The sequence below is a fragment of the Molothrus ater genome, chromosome 2 (assembly GCF_012460135.2).
Source record: "Molothrus ater isolate BHLD 08-10-18 breed brown headed cowbird chromosome 2, BPBGC_Mater_1.1, whole genome shotgun sequence".
NCBI lineage: Eukaryota > Metazoa > Chordata > Aves > Passeriformes > Icteridae > Molothrus > Molothrus ater.
This window is the reverse complement of record NC_050479.2, coordinates 6,181,769-6,202,233: the sequence shown is the minus strand read 5'-3', so window position 1 is coordinate 6,202,233 and position 20,465 is coordinate 6,181,769. Positions and strand designations below refer to the sequence as shown.

Sequence of the window (20,465 nt, the reverse complement as noted above, 5' to 3'; positions counted from 1 at the left end):
AGGATGCAGTAAATCAAAATATGAATGTATGTCTTATATGTTGCTAACTTGGCAAAAGACTCAAGTCCAGGTATCCTATAACTGATTATATAATAGTAATATTAATGCATAATTATATTATTATTAATAATATAATAATTCTTGTAACCAACTTATTATTATAATACTAATAGTCAGACCTACAGGGCAAAAAGACCCTGCCCAGGTGAAGACCCTTCCCTGGAGGATGCATAGAAATCAGCTGGGATTACACAATTTGTGTGGAAATTATTAACCATTCATAATAGAGGGGCTGTACCTGGGAGGTTGCCAACACTGAATTTCTGTGTATAAATAACAGCAGGAAAAGTCTGGAGGGGTGTGCTGGATTTGTGGAATACTGTGGAGGTTCCAGAGGCTGCAACTCTGAAATAAATAAATAATCAATGTCTCCCTCGAGTGTGTAATTGCACACCAGGTAACAAATCTGATTTTTGCAGCCAAAAGCAGCTTTGGTTAAAACAGATGAAGCAATCACTCCTCCAGACCAAACAGAACTCACAGAGCAGAGAAGGTGATTTCTTTTTAAAACATGTATATTTAGAACTGTAACGCTTACAATTTCATTAAACAATCTTAGTACAATGTGTTTAATCTAACAGTATCTTACAGAACAATGTGAAAAATGATTTAATAGCAAACCATGAAAATGGAATTAATAATACCTGCAGTGTCAAAGTCACTAACTTGTTACCTTTTCCAGTCAGAGAATCCCAGCAGTCATTCGCACTAAATGATGCTTTGGGTTTTATCCAGAATAAAATGGTATGATTCCCACAGAGAAAGGGCATTCCTTCACAGAAAGAAGATGCATAATAAGAACATTTTCAGCTAGCAGGTCTAGTTTATACATCTAATTAGAATTTTTAAATAAAAAATAAAATTAAAGTAAAATGTTTAGACCAGTGCAGGGTGCCTATTCAACTTATTTGTGGTTCCTTTTGAAAAGAGGGTTTGTTTTTCATTTCCCCTTTGTAATTTAGCAGAAGAAAAGAAAATAATAACAATGAGTTTGTCTAATGAGCAGATCCTCCCTTCAGTTTTGCTGACAGGTGTTTGACATGGGACTGTTTCCTCTGTGGAGTCTGTTGACAACGCACCATTATAGATCTGCAAGTAGAAAAGGTCATTCTCACATTAAATGCACAAGTTTCAATATCAGAAGCAGGACATCAGAAGAAGTTGTAATTTTTCCAGTCACAGGTGAATTTGCAACATTCACAAAAATTACACTTTTTTTTTTTTACATTTTTTGTATTTACATTTCAGATATAAATAATGAAATTCTTTAAGTTACATGTTTTAACTTTGCTTCACGATTATTCTACATCTGCAAGCTTTCCTGTATCAAACCAACCTCCTTCTTTCATCATGAATGCACAAGTCTGGCCTCTAATCAGTAATAATTACACTTAGCCTTTATGATGAAAGGTTGACTGTTCAAGTATCACATCATACTGAAATTTTTGCCCCAACTTAAAAATTGGGGCAGCAAACCAAGCCACTTGGAAATGGTAATAAAAGAAATTAATCTGGGAACTCAATAAGCCAAATAATTTATTATTAACTTCTATCAATATCTTTCTTTGGTAAGAAATATGCAAGAGGATAACCCAAAGCCCACCCCCAAAAAAAAAAAATCATATAATATGTGACATCACAGTGTCTACTCTGTGAAGGAGAAAGCCTCAGAAAATTAAGGAATTTTGTTCAGTTAAGATTGTTTATAGCAGTAGCTCTTCCATGCATCTAAGTATGCAAATGATGGAAGTTTAATATAAAATTGCAATGGCAGGAATTAACAATGATCAAACAAACAAAATAAAAGCAAACCAGAAAAGCAACTGTTACACCAGTGAATGTGTTGTTGTATGCTCTTGTTATGTTTCTGGCACATGTATGGAAAAGCCTGTAAATTATTACATAAAAATTCAAGATTTGGATAATTACATCATCCAACTCTACATTCTAAAATATGTAGGAAGCATGAAACAAATCTCTCAGCTGCCCAACAAAAATAAAGAAGTGGTCCAAAGATTTGGATTTTTTGCTTTTTGTTGCCCTGTGTTGGTTGTTGTGATGCAGGGATGTGACTGCAGGAAGAAAACCCAATAGCTGACACAAAACATACTAAAGTGGCAATATAAACTAGCTGACACAAGCCTCACTGTACATTTAAATTGATACAATTGTCTGCTGCTTCCATGGCCAGTGCACGCCGGGTGCCACGGGTCTCCTTGGAGTTAATGATGCAACGAGGACTGAGCAGGTCATTATCCCATAAAGTGCTTTCAAATCCAGTTCCTAAGGGGCTCCTTGTGTCACTCCGAGCTGTCACGTGACATTGACCTCCAGAACGTGGTCGTCCTTGCTGGGAATGACCAGGATTTGCATCCCTGTGCTGCTGTTGAAGACCTGGCCCGGGGAGAAGGGCTGGAGCCGGGGCATGGGCAGACCCTTGTGCTCCCCGCTGGCTGTGGAATGCAGGCTCCCCCTGCTCCTGATGCTGCTGCTGTCAGCCTGCTCATCCACATTCTTGTCCACAGACAGGTTATCGTTTTCAATCCAGCTATCTGTTTGAAAACAAAAGGAAAAAATAGAGTTTTATTCTACCAATTAAGTCTAAAAGGTCATTTCAGAGCTCTGACAGTCAGCTTAACACATGTTCACAGTTATTGATCATCTCTGCTGAGGTAAAAGTCCGTGCACACTTTTGGCCAGCACCAAATGTAACAGAGTGAATTATACTGGTTTAGAAGGAAAATTTCAATAGCATGACTTCACATCTGTCACAAGCTAGAAGGATGCACACTGGCAGCTCCACTGACAAAAGCTATGTTGCTTCTCTGAGTGAATTTTCACTCTGGAACTACTCAGTACAGATAAATACTCTACATGGCTGTGGTAATTTAAACTCTACATCTAACTGAATGGCCCACATTTTCAGCAGTTCTTTTATTTCACATTCAATCCCTTGAAAACTGGAGAAAGAATCTCAAAGCTAATGAAGACACAATTTAGAGAAAATGGAACTGCAGGATTAGAGGGTTATCAAACAGTTTTCACTTGATTATAAATCCAGTGAGAACTCATTTGCATACTAATCTTTAAGGGAAACATAAGAGAACAATGCATTTATTATTCCTCCTCAAAAATTTAGGTGGCAATCCAAATTCAAAGGTCCCGTTAGAGCAAGTTTCAATTTAGGACTGTGAGTGAAGGTAGCAGAGACACCTTTGAGTACCTGGTCCATATATTGTCAGTGTATTTCTTGCTTTGCTTTTCTCTTTACACAAGAACACAGGAAAAGCAGAGTAATTTCTGTAAGTAGCCACATGGTCAAACTGGCCTTACCAGCATCAAGCTGCATGGAGTGAGCAGAGTGGTGAGGGAGGTATTTAAACAATCTGACATCAGGGAAAGGCAGATGCCCAGCAAACAGTGGCATCACTTCCATGTGCACTTTGTGAGTTGCTCGAGGTGCTACAGGCATAGAAATCACTCCAGAGCTTTTTCCACAGACTGCCCAGTTACTACTGTTGTCAACAACTGCAAGAATAAAGAGAAAACACCATACAGTTCTTCTGTGAAAAATGGAGAACCCTCAGGATAGTTTTAGAGCACTTTGAAAATCTGCATTTTAGCAACATCTAAAAGCCCACCAGATTTTATGTGTGAAGAGCTGTGCAAGGTAAGAAAACAGCCCTACACAGAAGGGACCACAGTTGGGCCTCAAGCATGTATCCATCCAGTCTGAAGAACATTTCTACTCCACTGGAAGGCAGATTAATGAGGAGAAAATAAAATATTCCCAGTCTTGCAAAATGAAAACTGTTGTACTAAGCAGCTGTACCCACAATAAAGGAATTTATGCCACAGTATCTGGCAAATGTTATTGTCAAGAAAAAATTAGGGGGAAATTTATTAAAATGCTTAAGAAAAATAGTCTTACCTTCATACATAAGTTTTGTTGTGCAATATCCATCTGATTCTGTTAATGCTTCATCTCTGTCAACCTCAGAGAGCTCAACAAGCCGGGTGATGGACACCTCTAAGGAGCAGAGTGAGCCTGTTTTACAGTACTCTGCATCCAAGGGTGGGAAGATTTCAGTTTTCACATGGTACAATGTCTGTCAGGAAGAAAACAGTGCTGTTATCAGGAAAAAATGGGTGTTCTATTTGTGTTTAAATTGAACTGACAGTGGGTACAGTACCAACTTTACACATAACAGACACATCCTGTTAAATCTTCTTAATGCAAGAATCACTTATAAGCAATGTTCACTTCATTGTCTTGCTCAGTTTAAGAAAATCATAGAACATGGAATCCTAGAATGCTGTGCAATAGTAGGGACCTTAAAGATCATCTGGCTCCAACCCACCTGCCATGGGCAGGGACACCGTCCAGTAGAACAAATCAAATTTGATTCAATCTATTTTTGATACCAACAGTGAAAATATATTTTTCCTTCACTTCTGTACTTTAACACAGACTTTCAATGCTCCTAAATGGACACCAATCTTACTATTTAAACAATTTTTATCAGTTTCTTAGCTCCTCCCTTTACAGACACATCACTCAGATTCTGAGTAATACAGAACTACTTCATCCTTCCTCCTATCATAGTCCCTGGAATAACAGTGCCCACATCAAAGAACTGATTCTTAATTCCTAAAAAATTAAATTTCTACCAGAAAACCCCCACTGTTTCACACAGGTAGTTGTCTTTAAAAACTCCAGAAAGATGCTGATAGAGGTGCCAAAAATGCTTGTTACATGGCAGTAGGCAAACAAACACCTGAAATGTTGCTCAATGCCAGTTTGCAACAAGCAGATAGAAAACACTGAAAACAGAAAAAAGGATTTGAAAAACAAGAGTCTTCTAATGATGCTGCTTTTCACCCAAGCATCACAAAGGGGAACACTGAGTTTAGAGATGAGATTAAATAATGTTGATAAAACTTCCTATTAAAGGAATTCTACCTAGTCTATGAGCTTCCTAGCTGATCAAAGGAATAAAAAGTTTGTCCATAAAGGGGAAGAAGAATATTTCAGATAATGGCCTAGAAAACCCTAAATATTTCATTAGAGGAGCTCATCTCAAGCAGTGCAAAAAACTACTCAGATGCTTTCAATAGCAAAGATATTTTGGAAATTGCAATTTGCTTTGGAGAGCACAATCTTAAGCCAGCAGGGAAAAAGCAGCTCAGTAAGCTGCAGACAATCTCCATGGCACCAACCCAGGAAGGTGAAAACAGTAAAAAATGGAACACAATTAAGCACAAGTGTTACAGCTCTGACCACATTTCTGTGGCAAGGATATGATTCCACTACATCACATCAGGCTGCAGCTCTGTCACTCACAAATTGACTTCCCAATGATTCTAAGTGGGTATCAACCTCATGATATAAACCAATTTTTTCTAATATATTTCTTATTTTTCCCTTTTCACTCCTTAGGAAACCATACTCAGTTAAGATATGCTACCCTATTACTTAGGGAATACTTACAAAAAAATTTTCCACTTGGAATTCGTAAGTGAACGGCTTCAAGATAAGAGACTGTTCTTCAGAGGTAGCTGGACAAAAGCTGACTGAAAACAGGCACTGCAAGGAGAGAGGAAGCTCTTTTGTCCACTTCAATTCCCATACAAAGAATATTGATTGCTTACTGTACACGACCTGAAAGAGAGTGTTTAGAGTGTTAGCTGCTTCCTTCCTCTGAGAAAGAAGAGGAAATGCACACATGAATGCGTTTGTCTGTTCTGGCATTGGTACAGTTTACAGAAACAAACTGTAAATCATTAGGGAAATATGGAACAAAATGACCAACAGTGAATCTTTTTCACAATGCACATATTTTTAAAAGAAAGGATCCATTTCACTGTCAGAATCAATGTTTCAAGAGGAAACACTTCACATTCAGTGAAGTTCAATTTCATATTTTAAAATATTTAAATATTTAATAAAATTATTAATATGTTCTTACATACTTTTTCTAGGCACCAAGACTGAACAATTTAATATGTTCAGACAAGGCTGAAAGAAACTTGAAGGTTGCCCAGGGAACTTGTGGATATCCCACCTCTGGAAGTGTTCAATGCCAGATTGGATGGGGCTCTTCTGAGCATCCTGGTCTAGTGGAAGGTGTTTCATTCCCCAGTCCAGGGCAGGGGATTGAAACTTGCTCATCTTCCCCTTCCAACACAAACCATTCTATAATTCTGTGGTAAGAAACTGTTCTGCAACTGAACTGGTTTACAGCTGTATTTAATTGGAAATCTGTCTCTGCCTGACTCTTTTTTTTCCAAAACCCAATGACAAGCTGCAACCATAAGATGAATAAATTGAATAAACCAGCAAGTGAGTTTTACCTGTTGAGATGCAGGGTTGAGAGGTACCAGCTGCAAATCTGTACACTCAGCAGAATTTTTTAGGCTGTAGTCTGAAAGCTGGAAACAGAGTTCTGACAAATTCTGCACGCAGACTTGCACATATTTCCTGAAAAATGCGACACAGTTTTTTCAATAAAAACTGAGGAGTTACATTGGAAGAGTCCATGTCCATAAAACAAGGCTGTAAAACATCCTCTTTCACAGTAAACAAAACCAATCTACACACAAACAGGATAACTGGGTTCATCCTGTGGTCTTATTTCCAAAACCATAAATTTGTTTTATTGTCAAGAAAGAACACGAAAGGAAATGCACAAGCTTCCACAGGGAAGATAGTAAAAGCCCAAGTTATATATTTAAAAAAACCTGCTATAAATATGAGTTATGAAACCTCATACAGCTCCATACTTTGTAAGAAGAAACAATAAATAAATAATGAGTACATTACCGTTTGCCAGCTGACAGCAAGGAATGCTTGGCATTAAAGGGTATGCAGAATGTTAATGCAATAATAGTGGAGTAAATTGACCAAGGACAATCAATGGTCACCTACAGGAAAAAAGGGAACACAGTTCTTATTTGCAGTTGTCTTTGGCACAATGATTTTGCTTTTCTTTTCCTTTTTAAGTGAAATTTTTCTCATCAAGTGTCTATATCTAATGCATACAGGAGGGGAAGAAATAAACATTTTTAAAAAATCACTATGTAAAATCTAATCTGAAAAAATAACAGGTTTTTGTTTGCCTGTGAGTTGGATATGAAATCTCAAAGCAGCTTTTTCTCTAGGAACTAACATACCCAGTTCTAAAGACTATAAAAAAAAGGAAGGGGAATAGCAGAAAAAAAAAGGACACCAATGGCATCTCTGACACCTTTACCCCTGGTAAAGGTCAGTATAAAATAAACTGCTGTAAGATCTATTATTTTAATGTCTTTATAATAATTTAATATATCAAAATATTTTTATAAATGCATTTAATGCTATATTTGTTTTAATTTGAAGTAGCACACTTGACTTCATCTTTCCCATGAATCAGAAGCAGGAATTAAAAGACCACCATGCTACCTTTTACAAAGACACAGGCACTCTCCATGCTTTATAAACTGTGTTAAAACACTTAAAGTTAGATTACTACCCAAGGGAACAGCTGACAATTTATTAACAACAGTGTATATTTCTGCTTATATTTACAATTTCTTTACATTTTAACATTCAGTATGATTTTTGCATATATGCCTTTTGAAGGAAAATAAGTTCTAAACAAGCAAGTTCCCCCTCACCACCACTTCTATTTTGTGAAGTGCTTACCCCTGCAATCAAATGCATTTCATAATAAAAAAGTTAAACTACATCTTACTTTTTGATCAACAGTAGCCATGCAATTGTCCTGTTTCTGCTTCTCTTTGTTTTTTCTGTGATTTTCTTTATTTGTAGTATTTTCCTTCTCTACTGCAGATTCTGTGGCTGATGGCAAATACATGACTTCTAGTTCAAATTCAATCACATGGTAAGCAGGGGCCACTGGCAAGCTGATGCTTGTGATCTTCTCAGAAGACTGAATCCTTAATGATGACTCTGAGATCTTTTCTATAGATGTGTAGAATGGGAAAAAAAGCAAATAATAGAAAAATATGTGGTGCCATAACCACCTCCCAGCAATGTTTGCAAAAACAGCAATGAGAAACCATGTTAAAAAACTCCACAGTAACCTCTTCAAACCAGCTATAATCTGCACATGTTAAATATTTAACTTCCCATGAGTAATGCTCTATCCTTCTTTAACTGCAGGAAGTTAACCACCACATTCCATGTAATAAAAGGCTCCTAATGTTCAGGAAAGAACTGAGAGGGCAATTTAACAACAAACTTCAAACCAGCTAAAGAGCAACTTTAGCTCATCATAAGACACTTATTCAAGTTTCGACAAAGTGAAAGCACCTTGTTAAGCCTCATCATTTCACTTCAAGCAACCTTGGACACACGTGCAGCAGTTTCACATGCCTTCTGGATTTCATCAATGGAAGTAAAATTGTCCAATTGTGTTTGTCAAAGTTCATACTACTGCTTTGAAGGTGAAAACTTGAGACTGAAGTACTCAGTTGTAAATCCCTAAAATTGTTCTTAATAATGACTATTGACAAGCAGTGTCAGTGCTCTTAATGCTGTAAGTATTAAGCTTCAGGATGACTGAACTTGTGGGCCTTTTAAAGATGATTCCTTTCCAGTTCCTGGCTTACCCCTGGTGTTGGAGTAGATGACAGCCTTGCTCTCGGGGTGGTACAGGATGGGCATGGCATCGGCGTTGCTCAGCTGCAGAGTGTCCCCGCTCTTCATGCTGTAGTGACCAGTGGTCACTGTGAACTTCACCTTCTGGGGAATGCCAGCCAAAAGGCTCTCTGGAGGACAGAGCAGGAATTGTTAACAGATTCCAGCACGTGGTGACAGTGCACTAAGCCTTGTTAGCAGACAGTTGGTCACACAGTGGGGTAACTTACAAGTGTGGGGTTTTGGTGTTATGGGACACATTAAACCCAGCTCAGATACAACTTGTGGGGAAACCACATTTCAACCTGAGAGCCCAAACCCACTGCATCTTGGATAGCTTACATGAGCTGTCTCTCTAGCACAGATTTCAGTGAAATACAATAACCCCAAAGAATTTACTAAGCTTTTAAAGTTCTCCAGGTTGCAGACAGCTCTGTATTTTCACACCTGTGATTCCAGTCACACCCATGTGCTGTATTTACATGATCAGCACAGCAAGAATGCCAGTGTGCACACAGAATGACAGCTATCAGTTTCATAGGGGTCCCTAATTTGATTTATGCCCAATATGCCTGTCCTTCCTTAGCCACACACTGCAACCTGGAAAGCCAGCACAAAATTCATATCAATTCCTCAGCTGCCACACTCAGTAGCCTGAAAACAAATCACTATTATCTTCCATTTATACACTCTAATAAACACTACAACAACTAGTATTCAGCTGTCTCTGAAACCAGTGGATGCATTCAGTATTCATTTTTGATAAGTTATATTTTTTCTAGTAGAGAATCCCACTTCTTACTTATTTCTTGTAAATATCAAAGGGACTCTAGCATTAAGTTTGGAGGAATTTCTTCACAGAAAGGGAGAATACACATTGGAATGGGCTGCCCAGGGAGGTGGTCACTGTCCCTGGAGGTGTTTAAAGGGAAGACTGGAAGTGTCACTCAGTGCCATGGTCTGGGTGACAAGGAGGTGTTTGGCCATAGGCTGGACCCATCCCAGAGGTCTTCTCCAGCCTAACTGATCCTGTGATCACAACCAGTAAGGAGCTCAGTCAATCACAAATGTAAATATTCACGTCTAGTCAGTGTGGCAGCTCAAATCACACCTGATATTTCAGTGACAATGCATGCTCGAATCAGGGTTCAAAAGTGACACTATGTGTTGTTCAGTTGAATCAGTTGTTCAAAACAGGCCATCACTGGCAGGATATGATGATGGATAATTTAAAAAGCAAGGCTGTATTTCAGACTCACAAGGCAGAGCAAGGCAAACTGAGTAATACTGAAGCCATGAAACACTTTCTCTAGTCCCACAGGAGGACAAGAGGAATCATCAAAGCAGCTTCAGCACAGCCACTGCACCTACCAGTCATGGGCTCCACTTTGAGCTGGGGCTCCTGGGAGTACACATCGTACTGCACGATGGGGTAGATGTGAAGAAGGACAAACTGCACCTTTCCCACTGAAGTGCACAGCTGCCTGAGCGTGTATGTCCCAGGTTCTTTGGCCTTGGAAGAAAAACATTTGAATTTTTTTCCTAATGTTAAGAAAATACTCCTAGAACAAGCCCTCTGCTAAAGAACAGCATGTTTCCATCTCATTTTTATCAGGTACTTTGGGTTTGTAAGTTAAAATTGCAGATTTCAGAAAACTCAGTTTTCTGAGTAAATGACAAGATTTACACAAAGGAGCACCTTTTGCCCCACTAAGATAGAAGCTGTCTGATTCCAGAGAAAACATCATAATTAACCAGTGCTAATACTAATAATCAGGATAACTAATGTAGTAGTTATGCTGTCAGTTTGTTACTTTGGGGTGTATTTTGCCTTATTTGTTGGTTGGTTCCCCCTCAAAATGCAACATACATGAAAAAACATTTTTAAGTACCTAAACAACACCTGTGCTTATTTGGCTAATTCATAAAAACAGTTATAAAATCCCAAAGCATTTATCTAAGGCACAGCTTTCAGCTCCAGCTATTGATTTCACACATTCCCCACCACACACCCTGAGTCAATGTTTACAATAAAGTAACACATACATATTTAATTTCCAACTCTTCCCATTTCCTGAGTAATGGGATTCTGGATGTTTCTCAATAAGATTACAAACAAAAGCAAATCTGTAACACCTTATAGTATATTTATTCTTGATTCTATTTTCTCTTAGGGACTGCTAGGGAATGGGAAATGTTTTCTTTTATTCATGTGCCACTTTCCAAGTGTAATACATAAATAACAATGCTGGGTAGAATTAAATAAGTCAACAAGTTATGGAGAAAAGCTATACCAACTCAACAGTCAAACCTCATGCAGTTATTTACATGGCAAATCCAGACTGAAATTCAGTATTATGCATTCTGACATTAAAGTCACTACATTTTAGCCCTAAAAAAACAGAAAAGCATGAGTAAACTAATACATAATATACACATACTTTAAATCTTAGCATGGGATGGGAATATGGGTCTAAAGAATTTAGACAATGCTTTCTCATCTCTTTTAAGGCTTGTAAAAATTTGGAAGATTGCTGTCAGCATAGATAAGGTTAATCATCACTGTAAGATCTACAGAAATGATCAAACCCCTCTGGGTCATAGAAGCACAGTCATTCCTCTTCCTCTTCCTGCAGAAGTGGTGCAATTAAGCATTACTTTAAGAAAATCCAGAAAACAAGTTGCCAGCAGTTTCTATCCCCTGGCCAGCTGTGTAATCCAGTAGAAGTGACACAGTGTATTACTACAATGATAATGGATTTTTAGTAAATATGTTTTAAATACTGCAGCTCAAATCCAGAGACACTTATGTTGTTTTATCTCATAATACACTGTTAAAATTATAACATGCTCAGATTTTCCCTTTAAGGACAGATAAATCATGCCTGAAACAACTGTATTGTGGGATTCACACTGAGCAGTCTTCCCATGCAAAGTTCTTTCCTTGAAAGGAAGGTTGGGAAAATAGCAAAGTTATAAAAGTAAGGCTGTGCATCCTCCAGTGGCTACCAGATTCACAGCAGAACCAGACAAATTCAAAGCAGAGCTCTATCTAGCTTTTCATCCATCTCTTCTTCTGCTGTTTCCAATTGCATCCTGATCCCACTAACCCCAAATGCCAGGTCAGTGCAGTCCCTAACAGCTCTCTTCATCTGAAATCCACTTTTACATACATGTGAATTCATTTTACAGAATATGGGATTTCCAGCCACCAAGGCCTCTGGTCCAAATCCCATTAACCTGTCCCAATCCTTTGAAAGGATGAGAAACCTCAGAAATTAGGTCAGTAGGTAGTTCAAATGACTGCATTGCCATTCCACAGATTATAACTAGTAACTAATAAGTTAGTTAACTTAGATGATGACTAATGGGGACAATTTTAATTCCAACATCTTCTAAATTCAAATACTTGTAGCTGATCTCAACTTCTTGCAGGTAGGTTTACTACATCCCCCAAGAGAAAAATTATTCTACCACCCTCTGCAGAGGAGAAAAGGCTGTCAACCAAATTTAACCACACAATCACTTACTGAATGGCTGGAAAAAGAATTCACATCAAAGCTTTTAGACGTTATTCTGAATAACCTCAAAAGCACAGGCAGACTTCATGAGCAGTACATCATATTGTATATGAATTTATCAGTTCAATTTTTGTCAGCAATTGTCAAGATGTTTAAAATAGGTTTAGGAAGGCTGACTCAAATGATTTCAAGTAGAAGAGTCATCTGTATGTTTTAGCATAAACACAACAGCATCCTTTCAAGGGAAATGATGGTGGAGAACAACAAAAAGCTGCAAGGGGAATGGATGATCCAAGTGTAACAGGAAGGAATCAATACCTGTATATACAAAATAGGCACCACTCACCAGCACAACGCTCTTCCTCAGCCAGCATTTCTACTTTCTCTACAATCGAGTGCTGCAACCACCCAGCTACAAAAACATACCTGAATATTGAAGGTTATTTTATTGTCCCCTGGTTCCAGAGTCAAGTTGCTGCACTTCAGGACGTGAGCCCCATCCTCCAAAGTGAGCCCTGAGGGCACGTCCAGGGAGCTGCTGCTCTCCTGGCGCCGCAGCAGCATGTGCGCGTTCTTGCAGATGATTCCTGCCGTGTTCAACGCGTTGTCCGAGGGGCTCCTCTCGTACATTTCAGCCAGCTCCAGGGCTGGCAGGCTGTTTCTGGACAAAGGCAAGCCTGTCATTTCACTAGGGAAGCTGATGACACCGTTGGAAGTTTTGTGCTTGGTGAGCCACTCGGCTGTTTTCCTGTAGCTGTTCTTCTCGATGCTGAAGTGAACGTGGATGGCAACCTGGTCCACCTGGACAGGGATGGGCATTTGGCTCAGCAAAGTCAACTCGATGGACAACTTTCCACCCACGTGGACAACAGCATTTGGAGGGTCAAAATGCAGAGTTTTCAGCTGGGCAAAGGAGTGCATAGGCAATATAACCTTTTGACCTGCAAAGATAAAAACAGGGATTATTCCCAAAGATAAAAACAATGATTTCTCAACAAATCACTGCTTTCTGATTTTTTATCTTGCATGAGAGTTAAACAACACTGAGATTTGTTTTACTTAGACTACAATTTCCATTTCCAGGCTATTAAAAACAACTGAATTAAGAAAGATTGTCCAATCAGAAGATGAACATTTCACCACTACAGAACACAGTAGCATTAAGTGACCAACTTCCCAGAGCTTGTACAAAATTAAGAAACTAATAATCAGGCTGCTGCCTTGAGCCATCAGCTCTGCCGTGCAAGGGGTTTTCATTCTCTTTTCTACATTCCAAAAACAACCCTAAGGCAGCACCTAAAATTAATTAAGAATCAAGTCTAAAGTAACATATTACTTATGGTACATCAAATCATTGCAAATTCTGCATATTTCTCATATAAAATATTTCTGCATATAAAATAAGCAGTGTTCAGATCTACAGGAAGTATTCCATATGAATTTGAATTGTGATTAATATCTGATAAGAAGATATTACTGAAGCAGCATGAAGAATAAAGAGAGGAAACAGGATGGACAAAACAATAAACTGCAAGTGGATGGGCACAGATCTAACATCAAAATCCAGGATGCACCATCACAGAGCTGCCACTTGCATGCCAGCACTGAGAGACAAAGATAGGTTAGGAATTGAAAAAAACTCACCACACAATAAATTATGGGCTGTTAAAGCAGAGAAACATAAGTGAAGGAAAACAAAGACTTTGTAGTTTTTAAAATAAAAATGTTAATTACACTTTCATCTTTGACTATTCTTCATTAGAGGAGATTTATAAATGTTTTGGAAAACACAAGTTTAGAAATTATACTCAAAATAATGAATCAAATGAGAAAAAGCCTCCCCATCTACCTTTAGGGAACAACCAGATTGGAGAAGCTGAAGTTTTAAGACCCAGACTCACCTTGGTTTTCTGCTTGCTGATTGGTAAAATCGAGTATTTCTTGGCAAAATCTTTTGCGTTCCTCTTCTGTTAAGTGATTATCACCAGCTAAAAGGCTGCTTGTTTGGAGATAACTACTGAAGTTAAGGAAACAGGAGACAGAAACCCACAACAATTACAAATTTGACTGAAAACAAGACATTCAAGTACTGCTTTTCTGAGCTTTAGAGACAAGACCTCCTGTTATCATCGCTGCACTTTTCCACTAGAAAAGAAAAAATGGAAGATTTACCATCATCTGAGAGTATTGCAGAATCTCAATATTTCTGTAGTAGACCTAAAAATATGATCCATAATTAACCAGTGCAATCTTGCCTCATCTAAAAAGATTCACGAGCATAGAAAATTCATTATTTTACAATAATCCATGCAGTGTGCAAGGTAAAGACACAATGTCTTGTATCTCTGACTGGCCAACATTTAGCACTAAATAATCTTGAGTATTCTATTTTATACCAATTTACCTGGCTGAGAATCTGCCAGCTGTTACAGCACCACTTATCATAACTAAGTCACAAAACATTCTTTAAAATTTTAAGTGCTGAGATAGAAATGATCACTTGAATATTTAGCTAAGAATGCAATACTACTGGCTCAGATTCCTTATGAGCATTTGCACTGAAGCAGAAAAATTTAGGAGTGCTTAAAAGTGATGTGAGAATATTTTGTAATTACTGCAGCTCAAATCTAGAAAAGCTTTCATTGTTTTATTTAATAATAAATTTGCAAAGGAGGCTGACATGTAAAATGTATCTTGTTCTAAAAGCACATGAACCAACAAAAAACCAGCACAACAGAACCACCCCCAAAATACACTCTATGGTATCAAATAACTCAGCTGTCTCAGCTCAGACTCAGAATGTCTGGCAGCCTTTACCATTAAATAAAAGTTAGAGATATGTCAGAAAAATAATCCCAAGCATCATTTTTCCTGTCTTCATTGTCCTGGCTCTGCCTTAGAGGATACTTTTCTATCTGGCCGAGCTGCTTCTGACACTCGGCCAGCTGCTTCCTCGTGTGTGTGACCAGCAGAGCCCAGCCCTCAGCAAGGTAGGTTTTCAGTGCTCCTTGAAGATACACCTCTGCCTTCTGGGGACCTTTCTTCCTCCTTGGAAAATGAAAAAATGAGCACAGGGCAATGTAAGAACCTTTGCAGCCAGGAAAACTCTGCATCTTTTCTCAAAGTGCTGATGGGGAAGGAACATTGCAAGTAAATGCAGGACAAAGTGCAGTGATCTTGAATTATGGTAATCTATGCTGTCTATGAATTATGATCTTGAATTTTCTGGTAACAGATCAACATATGGGCCTTCCTTGTTGCAATTCACTTCAGCAAGTAGAAATGCAATTAATGTCATTATTCCATATGCAGATCTATCCCAAGTCAGAGCAAATGAGGTGAAGAACCTCCCACAAATGAAACAAAAGCCACCCAAAGCTTCTGACAGTTAACTAAAAATTTGCTTCCTCAAAAATTTTAAAGCAGAAGAATACTACAATGAAAATTTTAATCACCACACAGCAGTTCCATGGCAGACTTTAAACCTAACATTACTTCCTCTGATAAAAATTTAAGTTAATTTGGGAGAAACTGTTGCAATGTGGAGATCAGACTGCTTAAGTGAATATCGGTGGGAAGCATGCCCCAACATAATTTTCCAAAAAAAACTCTTATGACTCCCAAATTCTAAATAAGAAATACAAAATGACACTGAAAAATGCAGGAGGTTTTCTCAGTGGATTTGAACAGCAGGGATAAAAAGAACAAAAAAAAAAGTGGAAATCAGGAATCAAATCACTGTTTCACAGGAGGGGAAACAATCACTTTGCAATGATAACCTCAAATATGAAATGCATTACTCTCCAAAGACATGTTTCCTGGCTTTTTTAGATAGATGCAGTTCATATATGTAGTTAAGGCAACAACTGCATTTACTATAGCCTGCTTTCTAAGGAGGCCTCTAACTTGTTTCAAAGTTTACAGTTATCTTTCCCAGCCTTTTCTCCCCAGAAGAAGAAAAGATCAAGCTAAAGAACACAGAACAGTTAAAGGTAAAAGTACAAAACCATGAGGTGAGAATTGAGGTTTGATAAGAGAGATTGCTAGTTTTCTTTTTTTTTTTCCCCTGAAATAGGGTTTGTTTACATTTTAAAAAATACTTTTTAAAATTCCTGTTTAATTACAGCATATCTTCCTCAGGAATAATTTTCAACCTTTTCAAAGGCAATGCATTTAGGACATTTTAAAGAGTCATTTACATATAAAACTCTGCCAAGTCCTTTCCCACAAGCTTAGCTGAGCGAATTCTTCCAATATTTGTGTACATTTCAATGGTGGCATGGGACAGATCCTGTATAAAAGAAAAGAAACCATTATGAGCTTTATGTATTTTTGGCAGCTGTATGGTTATTTCACACAAACTCATAGCCAGAGACTAAGTTACTGCAACAAAATGCCCAGAATGAGTCACATTTGCCCTGAGCACAAAATACTCAGCAGGTCACCTTCACTGCTCCTGCAGCTGGTCATATCCCACATCTGTGAATGCTAACTTATAGTCAGAATAATTATTTTCACAAGATTGCCTTAAAGGAATTTTGTTTGCCTTCCCAAATTGAAGTTTATCCCTCATCCTTAAGCTTTAATCTCCAATGCAACCACAGTGTCCAAACGTCACCCTCCTCCCCTTGCCCTAAGCTTTAATAAAAGCAGCAAACCTTTCTCACAAAATTAGCATTTACAACACACACACTGTGTTCAAGCATTCAAATTCTTTCAAAAGTCCATAATAAACTCTGGCCAGATATATAAAAATACAAAAAATATATCACATGGTGACAGGATAAAGGGGAATGGCTTCAAACTGAGAAGATAATTTATTTGCATTAAAAAAACAATCTTAGGTGTGTTAGTAAGTTTTAACTAATTCTTGTCCACTGAATACAGGGCATACATAAAATGTATATATTTACATGACAATTACACAGAAAACCATCTTTTAGAGTCTATCTGATAGCTGAATTTCCATTGCATAAAAGTGCAGTCGTAAATACAAAGAGAAATGGCAATTCCTCTGGCAAACACTACAGATCCCACTTAGTTTCTTAAATTTAGGAAGTTACTGCTGAGCTTAGCAGAGATATTCAGGTGCAAGATGGAACTGAATAGGTAAGAGAAGCTGGCAACTCTCGTGATTTTAGTGTGATCCAGCCACACAACTAGTCCCATAAATAAATGAAAATAAAAGTGCAACCCAGTATCTCAGACAAAATGTTTTGAGACTTTCTTTGATAAAATTTTACAAAATTAAAGTATCACATAGTTTTCATGTTTCAAAAAAAGTATTCAATTTCCTTCAAGCTTTCTCCAGAAAATCTTCTTTGCCATATGCAAATATGAGAAATTTTAAAGGAAAATTATTTAAGGAAAAAAAGCCCAAGCAAAACTGGTTGGAAAAAAAAAAAAAACAATCAAAAAACCCAACAAAAACTGTCAAACCAAGCCCTCAAAAATCAAACACATTCTTATGACAGTCAAGAGTATTTTGTTTTATTTAACAATCTTCTATTTGAAAAACAAAACCAGCAAAATAAAAAAAAAACTTGAAATCATTACAATGGTTCCTCAGTTGGGGAGCTGTCAGGAAATAAAAGATGCACAATATTGGAATCCTCATTGTGCATCAATCTATGCCAGGTACAACCCTATTATCCACAGATGTCCCACAGTTTATATATATATTTTTTTTTTTTTTTAAATCAACAGTATAACTTTAATCATGTAATACTCACTGCAAAATGCAAGCCCAAACCATTTAAAAGGAAGCTGAATTCACACATCAATATTCTTCTGGGTAAGAGTCAGTTAATTCTGACTTTGGGATAGCAGAACATGACAGCCATGACATTGGCTTTTTCAATATCTAAGTATACATACCCACAGATAATAACCTCCAGCTCATAACTGTAAATATTAAGGTTAATGCAAATATTTGAAACCTGGGGCCCCTACAGGGTTCCAGCTGTTAAACAAATCAGCCTTGCTGTGTTCAGTGTGCAAGAAATAACCTTTGATACCAAAACATGGGAGTACAAATTTATGTTCTCAATGTATCTTCTCAGGTTTGAAAACTCTGGCCCTATTTAATCTACAGTGCAAACACACACAAAACTAATATAAATAACCAAGACTCATACTTACTAAGTAGTGTTTTTCAAAAGCTTCTACAGATGATAAGGCCTCTTTGAGTTTCTTGTAAGGGCTCTGTGATGCATTGGCTTTGGAAAAATGCAGGACAAGAGGTGTTACTTACAAACACATTCTGAGAACAGCACTCCCCACATCCCTTCCCTGCTTTTTCTCCAGTACAAAGTGGAGAGAAAACTAAAAACCAATACCATTTTGCAGCTCCAGGTGCAGGTTATCTATCTACACACAAACAAGGATGCTCCATTTGTTTTTCCAATAATTTTATTTTAAATATTTGTCTGAAAGCATTAAGACTTTAATTTAAATCCAGTGCTGTTCAAGCCCAATCACCTAAATGCTGATAAGTGGAGCATCGATGGAAACATTTATGCTTGCAACAGTAAGGAGATGCACTGGTAGTTTGAAATACTAAATAGGCATTAAAAGACTTACAGGACATAAAGTTCTATCAATGTGTGTGTGTATATGTAGGGATACCTAAAAATTTGTATTTCTGATGTATTTCTATGCCATGCATTTCAGACAATGGCAGCTACTGAAGGAATTCCAGCTCTCCTGGCAGTACCTGTTTCAGGGCGTTCTGCTCCCAGCCCTGCCAACAGATCCACAGTCCTGTTAAGGTCTTCTGAATTGGGTCCCTTCTCTGACACAAGTCCACACAGGTAACCCAGAGATTTTAACTGTAAGAGAAGCCAGATGCTTGCTTTCAATAGGCTGTAAAATCAATATCAAACTCCTCTTGTTCTATTACATCGTTCCATTTTCATTGCTTTCATATTATGCTGCTTATAGGATCTCAAAATTAACTGTTATTCTCAAAATATCAAGTATCTTATTAAGGAATTAAATTGCATATAAGTTACTGCATCAAATATTGGAACATGTGCCTACACACACAGAATCCCTATATGCACAACACCTAATCTGAATAATTCCTTCTGGTTTTCAACACAAACACAAACAAAGCTTGAGATGTTCAGCAGTTATGACCAAAGATTATTTCTAATAGCTGTGTCTGTGTTTTTGAAAACTGCATAATCAAGAAAAGCAGGCAAGTCTGCAGTACAGTGATTAGGCAGCTTGCAAATCCACCTGAAGGATTGTATCCAGGTGAAAACCTTCCTGAAAAAGAGATCAGCACAGCTAACAGTGTTAGCTACCAAAAAAACCCTTCTAGACAGCAGCTGGTGGCTCAGCACCCAGAATATTGTCTTAAAGAAGCTCTTATCTATTGGCCATTTGGTTAATTTGCTTAGAAAACTCAATCAACTACAGAGGTAAGCCTGCAAAGGAATAAAGGTCTCAGCTTGTCACATAAAAAATGGGGATGGACATTAACCTCTTGTTAAAATTTATTTTAAACTCCACTTAATTTTGTCACTAGTTGCTAAACTTCTTCATTCAGTCAATTCCACCTTACTGCTACTCATTATCTTAAAATTCTTCCCTTTACCCTTTGTGTTAGAAAAATGATGGAAAGGAAGAACACTTCCAGTTTATGTTGGAGCTTATTTTCCCTAGAAACATGTAAGGAGTATGGGAAGAATCTGGTGCACCAATTGCCATTTTAAACAATTCTTTGCTTCCTTTGTTCTGATCTCCATCCCCCTCATTTTTTTTAGCAATAACTCTTCAAGATGAAATTTCATTTCCCTGCTTTTGTAATAAACAAGGACCTCAAGGGCTCAATTAGAGGATTATTAAGTCTACTGAAACATGAGCAAACTATAATTAAAATAAAGAGAAAATATTCTACAGGCTATGCAAACAAAAGGGTGAGTCTTCAAAAGATGTTGGTCTTCAAAAACATCCATAGATACTACAGTAGACTATTCCAATAGTTTCTGGAGTTTACCTTCTTTCTAAAATGCTTTTCAGCAGTGGACAGAAAGCAGCAGCAACCTCAGACATCACCTCTTTCATAGGAACAGACTAAGTGGAATTTGAAACATGGATGTCTCATCTAGACTAGACTCAAGACAATGTACAGAGCCCAGTATTAAATTCCACAATAAAAAGGACAAAATCGGCTCCAGGGAAACAAATATTCTATTTCAACATTGTAATACCACCACCCCAACACATCATTCACT

General features: G+C 37.6%; 1 protein-coding gene across 1 annotated transcript in view; it reads right to left on the bottom strand.

Moving 5' to 3' along the window:
- Window positions 1–557: 557 nt before the first annotated feature.
- Window positions 558–20,465, bottom strand: part of TRAPPC10 (trafficking protein particle complex subunit 10) — a 37,816-nt gene continuing 17,908 nt past the window's right edge. The window contains exons 9-23 of the mRNA XM_036381099.2: window positions 18,938–19,052; window positions 18,364–18,440; window positions 16,422–16,513; window positions 15,130–15,270; window positions 14,124–14,236; window positions 12,649–13,163; window positions 10,073–10,214; window positions 8,674–8,832; window positions 7,794–8,023; window positions 6,884–6,984; window positions 6,415–6,541; window positions 5,552–5,722; window positions 3,992–4,169; window positions 3,394–3,588; window positions 558–2,612 (exon numbers count right to left, since the gene is read on the bottom strand). Of these exons, the coding sequence (XP_036236992.1) occupies window positions 2,374–2,612; window positions 3,394–3,588; window positions 3,992–4,169; window positions 5,552–5,722; window positions 6,415–6,541; window positions 6,884–6,984; window positions 7,794–8,023; window positions 8,674–8,832; window positions 10,073–10,214; window positions 12,649–13,163; window positions 14,124–14,236; window positions 15,130–15,270; window positions 16,422–16,513; window positions 18,364–18,440; window positions 18,938–19,052 (2,595 nt within the window). The 3' untranslated portion in view covers window positions 558–2,373. The remainder of the gene's footprint in view (window positions 2,613–3,393; window positions 3,589–3,991; window positions 4,170–5,551; window positions 5,723–6,414; window positions 6,542–6,883; window positions 6,985–7,793; window positions 8,024–8,673; window positions 8,833–10,072; window positions 10,215–12,648; window positions 13,164–14,123; window positions 14,237–15,129; window positions 15,271–16,421; window positions 16,514–18,363; window positions 18,441–18,937; window positions 19,053–20,465) is intronic.